General features: G+C 34.3%; 1 protein-coding gene across 1 annotated transcript; it reads left to right on the top strand.

Annotated features, from left to right (window-relative positions):
- The first annotated feature begins 251 nt into the window (after positions 1 to 251).
- Positions 252 to 1106, top strand: LOC143596272 (autophagy-related protein 8B-like). Its single transcript, XM_077075091.1, has 4 exons — positions 252 to 269; positions 387 to 583; positions 676 to 794; positions 901 to 1106. The coding sequence occupies exons 1-4, from the start codon at positions 252 to 254 to the stop codon at positions 993 to 995; spliced, it is 429 nt and encodes a 142-aa protein (XP_076931206.1). The 3' UTR covers positions 996 to 1106.
- The last annotated feature ends 10056 nt before the right edge of the window (positions 1107 to 11162 follow it).

Raw genomic sequence — 11162 nt, 5'->3', positions numbered from 1 at the left:
ACGGTTTGAGTTACCGAATGAAGTAAAGAGTAGTGATCCTCTTTACCCAGTTACATATACCAATACAACCAGGCAAATGACTGATGAGGAGGATGAAGTCTTTGAAGAAGAACTATTTGAAGAGGAAGAATTTGAAGATGATGAGAATACATCCGATGATGATGATGATGATGACGACGACGACGATGACGATGACGATGATGTTGATGATCAAATGGTTTGTTCTGACCCCTCTTCAGATGAAGACACACATGATTGTTAGGAACACTGTTACACTTTAAACATTTGCTATTTATCATGTGGTATGTCCACTTTAATTTATTGTCTACCTTAGGGTTTGTCACTTATATTATATATCTGATCATTCTTATTCTATTAAATGCAAGGTCTATACAACATGTTCGGTATGCGCGGTGGTAGTCGGAGTGCTGCTCAGACCTCTTGATGGAGACACGACATCTGTTGCCGTGGGCCATCCCACGAGTCAGGTCAGTGACGTAGTGAAGGATCGTTACAGAAGCATATATGAGGGATTCCGTAACGTGCTGAAGGATCATTCCATACCAGACATTGACAAGAAAAAGTTTGTAACTTTTTTTATGTACTTGCCATTTTCTGGTTGATGATATTGACTTTAGACTTGTAAATTCTGTATTTTGTAAATGGTGGTTGCAGATATCTGGTACCTGCTGATCTCACTGTTGGACAGTTTGTTTATTTGGTCAGAAAGAGGATTAAGCTCAGCGCTGAAAAGGCTATCTTTATCTTTGTTAAGAACATTCTTCCACCTACTGGTTAGTATGAAATTTTTAGGGTGGTTAAGAGGTTGTGGGTTGGAGCGGGTTGGGTTACTCATAAGTAGATTTGTGATAAAACTAATTGGCATTTTAATGTTGTTAGCTGCAATTATGTCTGCAATTTATGAGGAAAACAAACATGAAGATGGTTTCTTATGCATGACATACAGTGGTGAAAACATATTTGGATTGCTCTGAAGCTGTTTGGAATACGAAGATAATCTATTATGTGTATATGGTTTATGTATGTGTACATTCTTTATCAATGATGCTCACTTTGTTTGGTTTCACGTATGTGTGACGCTTTGACAGTATGCAAACTTAAAAGTTTGTCTTTGCTTTTCATATTTTAGTTTTTGCGGTATGCATTTCACTTTGGTATCGAATTGACAAAAGTAACAAGTTAGTTGATATTTGTATGGTTTGATTAGGTGTGTGTAATGTGTAAACCATACGAGCTTGATTCTAGCTTGGATCATATATAGCTGATCTTAACAGGCATGTTATTCAGGGTGGATGATTGAGTTCAATTCATGGCCAGGTCTTGTTATCGGGTTTTGTAGTTTTTTGCACTGTATCGTGTTTTGTAGATTTTTTGCGCTCTATCGACGAAATCTGAACAGGTTTTGGTCTTGGACCTCTTGTTTAACAGACATAAAACTGTTATTTGCCACCACATGGATTTTGTGAGATTAGGATGGCTTTAGAGGAGTTCATAAAACATGTTCATAATGGATTTACCCGGCTTCGAGTCCCAGCTTGTTCAAAGTTTTTATTTTGATATAAAAAAGGGGTTTTGCCGGTTCGGCCGGCGGTTCACCGGTTCCGGTCGAACCGTAAACCGACAAACCCGATCGGGTTATTAGAAAACGGGCTATATTATGTGAACTGGACCGGAATGCCTACCGGGTCCCGGTCGGATATGTTTCTTCTGTATCTTTTTAAAACATCACAGAACTTGATAGTTGTAATATAAATAAATCTAAAACCAGAGTGGTGATATCAATTAACTGGTTTTATGCTTTAGAATAAAATATTTTATGGTTTAATAAATCGTTAGTTGACTTATGATATATGTTTATTAATTACGTATTCACTGTTTACTATTATATGTGTTATGACAAATTTAAGGTACAAAAAGTTTGAGCGGAAAATGAATTGGAAGATGAACGGAAGGCACGTGCGGACTTGAAACAATGAAGGCAACAAATGGAATATGGACATAACGAAAGTGAAGAAAGGATGTGACAATAGTCTAAAGAGTTTATAAGGAAATTTTAGTCGCCCGGTGATTAGTAAATGTGCTTTGTAATTAAAAGATTTTATGACTTGTGTTATATCGTAAAAATTTTAAATTTATGTTATCTTATTCGTGTTTGAATTTCTAAAGGAGGTTTTGATCTTTTATACAATTTATAGTAGAAATTCTCTTGAATTTTGTTTTTTCTTTACATTTTTGTACTATTTTCATCATATATATACATAGGACAAAACTAAAATATTAAATAATATGTTTGGTAGGAAATGCATTGCAAACTTGAAAAAAATAATAATTATACGTTTATAGATAAGTGTTTTAATTACGGGTTCATACCGTCCGGTTGAACCGGTAGTATCGGGTTTCGCATAGCAGGGCAGGCCAGTATTTTTTGGACGGTTTGCCAGAACATCGAACCGGCGGGTTTTTCTAAAATACCGGTTTAAAGCCCAAGAGATTTTTTATATATTGTGGCCTATATTTTTTAAAAATTACTTTCAATCTAGTGTATCATTGAAACGAGTATATTTTTGGATTATTTTTTAAAAAATGAATAGTGTATGCGTGTGTATGTGTATTTGCATGTGTTCGTACATATGTGTACGTTTACATGTATGTTAAAAATAATAGCTTTATTTTGAAAACAATAATGGTTATTTGGATAATAAAGTTAATAATAATTAGTAGTAAAGAAAATTGAGAATTGTAATCGTAAATTGTGTTACAGTGGTTTGGTGGTGGAGCAAGATTCGTCCCTTTAAAAAGTTATTGTAATCGTAAATAGTGTTACAGTGGTTTGGTGGTGGAGCAAGATTCGTCCCTTTAAAAAGTTTTTAACCATCTGACTTAATGTGGTTTTTCTTTTTTTTTTTGGGTGGGAGTTGTTATTACTATGAGTCCTTCAGTCTAAAGCTCTTCTGAAAAAACTTTTATGCCCTATTATGATGTTCCAACTGTGTCCATGTCGTTTTCAAGCATGTAGTTTGCATCCATCTCTCTCTCTCTCTCTCTCTCTCTCTCTCTCTCTCCATCCAATTGTAAAACAACCACCACCACACCACAACCATCGCCATGAATCATCACCTCCACCTTAACCTCCAATCCCATCTCTACCTTTACCACCACTTCCCATCAGTTTTACCAATTTGAACGAAATCGAAATCTTCCTTTACATCTCCACCACCCTAACCTCAAATGGAGTCTGCGGGTTCAATTTGCGGCATATTAATTAGGGCTTTTGATCAATAAGTAAAAAACTAGTTGAACGACATATTAACTACATGGAATCGTGTTCGATTGACGACTACCGTTAGTCAATCTTATCGCTTTAAAATTTGTCAACAATTGTTTTAATCTGCTGCCACAATCACCACTTTCGAGCTTATAGATGAGAACCTGTTCTCCAATCTAACACTAATTTCAACCTGAATCTCAAGACGATGGCGTTGGTCTACCAAAGGAATTACGTGGTCCATTACTGGTCAACAGAAGGTCTCGACGAGTCAAACCTTGTGGCAAACACAATAAATGGTCTGGCCAACTATCAAACCCTTTTTTTTTCGTTTAAGCCTCTGATTTCTCTTGATTAGACTTTTTGTTAAAGATTCGCAGCATTTAAAACTTTTTATAAATAAGTATACGCGTCATCGGTAAGTTAGCTCGACATTTAATGTTTCTATTACATTCTCGAGTGTGTGTGTGTGTGTTATATAAAGGGGCCTCTTGTAATGGTTTTTGGCATTCGTAAATTTAATAAAAATAGTCCATCTTCAAGAAATTACTTTCTCTTTGCAATTATTCATTTCCGCCCGGCGTTAGTTACCAGAGCTCAAGCTCGACTCATTTTAAGCTCCTTTTCTAAAGTCCAATCTCGACTCTTGTATTGTTTTCTAAAACTCTCGGGCTAGGCTCAGTTATTATTTATTTAATTAATTTATATAAATGTTTAAATATTATTATATATGCTGAGGAAAACCTTTATCGGCTCAGTTGTGTTGTGTGAAATGATACATATAAATTCAAAAGAAATAAACTCAAAAATACAAAAGACACAGTAAGACTCAACGAGCCTAAACGAGCTTCTCATTCAAGGCTAGAGTGTCACACCCCAATCTAAGTCGGAAATGTCGGGGCGTGATCCGATTGCTCACAGCTCGAAGATACTATCATAAATATAAATGGCAATATCTAATTAATTATTTTATTCAAATAATACACACAATATCCAAATATAACAAAACAATTTAAATACATAAATATGAGCTCAAATAACGATTATTTTGATTATATCCTAAGGTCTTGTCTACGTGTCCAAACTTCAATCTTCAATACAAGCAACCTGCATATGCGTAGAAAATGGAGTTTGTCAACAACACATGTTGAGTGAGATGATCACCAATTTTGACACAACAAATAATAATATATATAAATAGATAATTGATAAATGATAAGTGATAAATGTGCAAACCGACCATGTGATAATAATCAATCAAATCATAACAAACACATGTATATAACCAAATCGTGCTAGTGTGCCAATGAATCGTTGCCAAGCGAATCGGGCATTGATTACAATTATTAAAATTGTCGGTTTACCTTTGCCAACCGAATCGGGCTCCGATTACTAAGACGGTCGTATGATCATACTAATGAGAATCTCCAAATGTTGTCAAGCAAACAATTAAACATGTAGCAATTAGCAAATAGCATTCAACTGATATTCACAAAATGATTATGTTTGCGATTTTGTGTATATATATAGAATAGAAAATATGAGTAAGTACGAGTGATTAATAACTAAGATAAACGAACTAAAGATTAAGAGAGTCGTCCACTATGCGTCAAACGAGATCAATGATCAGAACCTGAAACTTTGTGATATGAAACTATAAATAAAAATGAACTTAATGCCGCTGGAATCAATTCAAACGGACGAGTAGAACTCTAGTTATGTTGAATTAAACGTTTAAGCGAGCTGGTACTGACCAGAATCCGAACAGCGAGTCGGAAGTCGGGTTTTGGTCAGTAGCCTTAAAATCACGTTATGAGAATAAATTCTTCTGGACCGAACATTGAATCCGACCAGAAGCATGAGAAAATGTAAAGTCAAACTTGTTGACTATTTTGCCCTTTAACGGGTTTTAAACGAATTGACCAGTCAACACCCTTCAACCACCGAAATTGATTGAAGGTTATTGACTAGGGAAAATGTATGAACGATTCCTATGTTTTCAACTTACTCGGAAAGTTAAAGGATTGACGAGAAACGGAAGTCAAAGATCCTAAAGCAAGCAAGGTCAACGAACAAGTCTTGAAACTTTAACGAAGATGCAAAAACCGAAGGGTTTATGAAAATTTAAAGATAGGTTACGGCTGAGAATGACTAGTTAGGGTTTAGAGAAGTTTGTGACATGTATAATATGCCTTGTTTATATAGGAAACACAAAAACGAACTAAATATAGCTAGTTTACTCGTTTAGGAAACTGAATCAAGTTTTAATGACCAAATCAATAAAAAATACAGCTATAAATCAATCTTGAGGAAGAGGTAATGTATGTGGATAAGTATCTAATGTATATTAGTTTTCTTGGGGCTTAAATCACTCGATATAGTCCAAAAATAAGCGATTTGGATGCTAAAAACAAATTAGGAAACAAAATAAGCTATTTAATGAGAAAATCTAGTACAATAACTAACAAAATTTGGCTTGGACACCAAGAAAATAAAATTGGGATCTGTAATATCATTTTTTTTTAGTTTAATTTTCGTTAATTTAATCGAAAATAGGAAATAGTTGGCTAAATTAGTCCCTGTAGTTCCCGAAAATGCGATTTTTAGTTGTTTTAAGCGATATTAAAGGTTTTTAAAGGCTATTTGTCATAATTTAAAGTTATGAAATTATAAAATAAGTTAAACCAAGTAAAATACCAATAAATACAAATTTTAAATAGTTCGAAAGATCCGAATTAGGTTCCCGAATCGGTTTAAACTTAAACGAATACAAATACGAAAAATCCGAAATGTTACATAGAGCTTACGAAAACTCAACTCGTTTCAAGAATTTTTATCATTCGAGACAAGTATCTTTAGAGCGGCTCGGATCGAGCTCAAAAAGCTCAGCTCTTTTCAAACTTTTTATTGAAACGAGCTCAAGTGGCTCGCATGCGGCCTGACTCGTTTCTTGCTTTTATTGATCTAAGCTCAAGTAGCTTACAAGCGCCTCAACTCGTTTTAGACATTTTATCGATCAGAGCTATCACTCGCAAGTAGCTCTGCTCGAGCTAAAAGGCAAAGCTCGGCCAGCTTGGAGCTTTTATCGTTCCGATCTCAAATAGCTCATGAACAACTTGACCTGTTTACATCATTTAAATTTAAAATACATACAGCAGAATTTTGGAACGGAGACAAAACATGGTTAAGTCCAAATAGACAGATTAACACGGATCGGATAAAAAATAACAACAATATAAATATAAACATATAAGTTAACATGAAAATAATCAATTTAATTAACATGTAGGTATATAAGTATATATTTTAACATAAAAGCAACTAATAACATGTAATGTCTTGGATATAAACAAGATTCGACCTATGTTTTTTACATCACCATCATATTTTTTTCATTATATGCTTTAAGTCTTTAACATATTATAATTAGGTTTAAATTTTCAAGCAACTAAATACCAATATCCACGCAGCACTCTTTCAGAGGAATAGGTGTGAAACTTCCAAACCACGATCTATTAAACAGTTTTAGATCCATAAGTTCAACATGTATTGTTTCTTGTTAATTTTAGTCAGTTCCTGCATCTCATTTTCTACCTCTTTCGAGTTTCTATCTCAGGTAATGGATAATAACTCACTTGTGGTTTTTCAATGTGGGTTTCTATGTTTGTTGCTTAAATTTTAGGGTTTTTTGGATGTTGAATTAGGCTTTATACATTAGTTAACAAGATCTGCCCGCCAGGTGTTTGATAATATGTTTCAATGAATATAGTAATTTGTTTTTCTTTTTTTTTTTCAAAAGCTTTGATTTATGCTTCTTACATTAGTTAACAGCATATGCATGCTAGGTGTTTGTTTATATCTTTCAAGGAATTTAGCCATTAGTTTTCCAAAAAGCTATGACTTTGAATTTGAATACTTGAATAGAGCATGCTTCTTACATTAGTTAACCGTAGATTCCTAATTGTAGTCTTAGTTTAAAAATGCTTATCTTATACAATTTAAAATAAAATGTTAGGATGCTACAACTATTTGGTAGGGTAACTTGTCTGTTTAACCGTCTGAATAGTTAATATAACTATGTAATTAAGTTTTATGTGAGACAAACTATTTTAATTTAAAGGATATCCAACTCTGGATAGTTAATTTAATATCCATCTCATAGTTATTATATTACCTATCTGAATACACTTGTTCCATTAAATGCAGGGTGTCTAAAATATGGTCAGATGCCGTGGTGGGGGATACAACAAGTTCGGTACCGTTAGTAATCATGATGATGTTGCATTAGGGAGGCACGCCATCAATCGGGGTGGGGGGTCCCACAGGCCCGGTACTGCTAATAGTGATGATGGGGATGTTGTACGCACATATTCATCAGAGAGGCACATCATCCATCAAGGTGGAAGATCCCACAGGCCCGATGTTGTTAGTAATGATGATGCTAATGTTGTGCGTTGATGTGCTAAAAGTTGTTTAATAATTATTAACTAAATTAACTAAAAAGAAACACTAAGTAATTCTCTAAACTCTCTAAAACTCGACTAAACTATTAACCGGCAAGTGAACCGATCGACTCTAGTAAAGCTAAGTAAGTCCGGATATCGAACCCACGAGACTCTTTAAATTACGTTTATTAGCTAATTAGACACAACTACAAACACGACTTATTAATTTATATTTGTTTGGGGGGTTTTATTTAAAATACTAATTTAATATTTTAATTAAAAACTAATTAAGAAAAACTCTGAAGTGGGGCATCGGGGCTCGGTTAAGACAACATAGTCTGGCCAAAGTGGGGCATCGGGGCTCTCCAAATTTGAAGGGTGCGGTAGCCTAAAATACAAGAAAGTCGCCGTTCTAAAAAAATAATAAAAAAAAACTAATTAAGAAAACAAGTAATTTAAACGAAGGCAAAAGTTTGTAATTAAATAAGATGATGATAAGAAAACTACCTAGGCTAGAATTCTTTAAATTTCAGTTATGACTTAACCGGGAAAATATTTAGTTATGGATTGGGATCGTAAAATAGACACTTAAAAGAAAACCTGAACAGGTTCCCTGACCCTTCTCAAGAGACACCTTTGGATTTCTAACAAGTTTTAACCCACACCAGTATTAAAAAACAAGTTCCCTTACGGTTACCTAATTATTTATAATTTAGTTCCTTTATACGAAATCCTACCTTATAGCGCGGAAATCATAGGCAATTCAAGATATTTAATTGATTTAATAGACAATAATAAATAATTAACCATAGACGGACTCCTTACGAAAAACTAAATCTAGCAAGATTAAATAATAAAGATCTATCAATAACCAAGCACTTTACAGATTTAGGTTAGCAGCACACATAGGTTTATTTGACAAAATTATTCCTATGATCTTATCGCGAAATCAAATCATAAAATAATCAAGAACACAAAGTAATTGACCTAATAGCAACCTATCATATAACAAACAATAAGCATGGAAAGCTATGGAATAAAACTCATCAAACAATCCTAAGCATTCATACGCATCAATTTAATATAAGTAAATCTTTTACTAAATCATAAAAACCACAACATAAATAAATCCCAAGTCAAATCCAAACATCAAAGTAGGTTCATCATAAGCCTAAGTAGTTTATGCGATTTAGCCTAACATCTTATGTTTAAACGAAACTAACAAATAAGAATTCATGGCGGTAAATAAACGAAATAAACAAAAGATAAAACCCGTGTTATTCGTCTTCAACTAATATGCACACCACCGGATGATTCTTCCACTCCAAAGCTGGTCTCATAAGCCTCGGAACTCCCCAAAATCGGCTGGAACTTCAGGGTATCATTAAGGGTGAGTTTAGGGGTGTTTAAATAGGAAACAGGATGCTTAAAACCCTAAAGACGGTTGGAAACTTCTGGAAGCAGGTCCACGGCGCTGCGCTGTGGACTTGGCTCTCCCCACCGCGCGGCGCTCCGGTAGTAAAAGGGGGGGAGCGGCCTAGCCGGTCCGGTTCGTTTCCTGATGGTTCAGTTCTCCGGTTCGGCTTGTTTTTGCTCATTTTTTGTCCTCTTTTCACCATAGTTAAAACCCGGAACCTAAAATATAAAAATATGTTAGTAGTATACAAATCTTACAAGAAACCGAACAAAACTAATAAAATAATAAATAAAATGTACACGGGATTAATGTATATTAAACGTTATATCAAATATCCCCACACTTATTCTTTTTTCGTCCATGAAAATGTCTCATTGCAATGGGATCAAAATCGGAGAAATACAGTCTTAAAAACATATCGGTTATCTTAATTAATTACAGAGAACACAAAAACCGCAATTTCCGATATTGTTGTCCACTTAAACGCAACCGCCAATAGATCAAACCTCTAATCATGTTAAGCATTAAGTTCAAGTTAACACTCAGTCTAAGGGTCTCACACCTAGAACCACAAATCCACCTAATTTGTTTCAGACATGTCAAAATCAAAGAGAAAACCATAAAAATTTTATTCTACCAGTGCACCCTAAAAACTTGTAACTATTAAAATTTAACTTCATAAATAAATACTTGAATTATTTGAGAAATTTAATATTTTAACATAATTTAGACCTCACCCATGGATGTTCTCACAGTGGTTGCTAGTCCAGTGAGAAGCATGTAAGCTGTTGGTCATTACTCATGAACGTTCTTTTAATCCTTACCCAGAGGCCTATCATTCAAGCTGCCAACTCCAAAGAAAACACATAGGTTGTTGGATTTTATTTATTATTTTTATCGATTCTCATCTATAGATGTCATCTCCTAGTCACTATCCCGGAGGGAGACACATTAAATTATTGGAGCTTTTTTCAATTTTATTTATATATATATATATATATATATATATATATATATATATATATATATATATATATTTATATGCTCATTACTTATGTAGATGAAATCAAATTTTAAGATTTACAAGGTTTTAACCTACACTGGTGCTTATTCATTACCTTAGATGTTTCAGTTTTTCTATTTTCCTAAGATGAGAACCCACAAGACTTAATGATTTAATTATAGGTATATTATTACATTCTCAAAAGCCTTTCACTATCAGCTGGGCTTACCGATACATCCCAAATTAAGTGCGTTCCTGTATTTATTATATCTTATTATTAGTAGTTTGAAAAACCGATTCCTGATAAGTATCCTCATCTCCCATTTATACGCTCAAAGAAACAAAATAAAATGAGATTTTTCAAAACTTTTTTCAATTTTTTTTTGGGTTTTAATTTAAAGATTAGGTGATTGAAGGTTAACATGATTTGACATTTACGTGTAAGACTTACCTGGTGCCTCCCTTTACCTCGGCGATTCCTTGAATGTCGGTAATGATCACTTAGAACGACTCATATACAAAAGACGAAAACTACAAAACATGGTTAGTGACGCAAAATACAAAAATAAAGATAAAATAAAAGTACGAAAGAAAGTACAAACTCTACACTTGAGTTTTCACTCAAGAACCACGTGTGACATTTTATTGCGACGGATCGAGAGGAGTTTCCTCCATATCGATTGATTCCTCCGGTCCTCCAAGATAGTGCTTTAAGCGATGACCATTCACCTTCCAAGACGTTCCATTATCCGGATTCTCCAACTCTACCACTCCATATGGGAAAACTTCCTTCACCAAGTACGGTCTCGTCCACTTCGATCTCAACTTTCCTGCCAACAACTTCAAACGAGAGTTAAATAATCGTACCTTGTCGCCTTTCTTGAACTCTTTGCCGCCTTTCAAACATCGATCGTGTAGAGCTTTCGTCTTTTCTTTGATGTTCAATGATCGAGAATATGCTGCATCCCGAAGCTCTTCCAATTAATGAATCTGAAAGTACCTTTTCCTCGC

This window comes from Bidens hawaiensis, unplaced genomic scaffold (genome assembly GCF_021521415.1).
Source record: "Bidens hawaiensis isolate Kalapana, Puna unplaced genomic scaffold, B.hawaiensis_p1.1 tig00046195_1, whole genome shotgun sequence".
Lineage (NCBI taxonomy): Eukaryota > Viridiplantae > Streptophyta > Magnoliopsida > Asterales > Asteraceae > Bidens > Bidens hawaiensis.
Note: the sequence above shows the minus strand (reverse complement) of the source record. Positions and strands in the feature narration are given on the sequence as shown.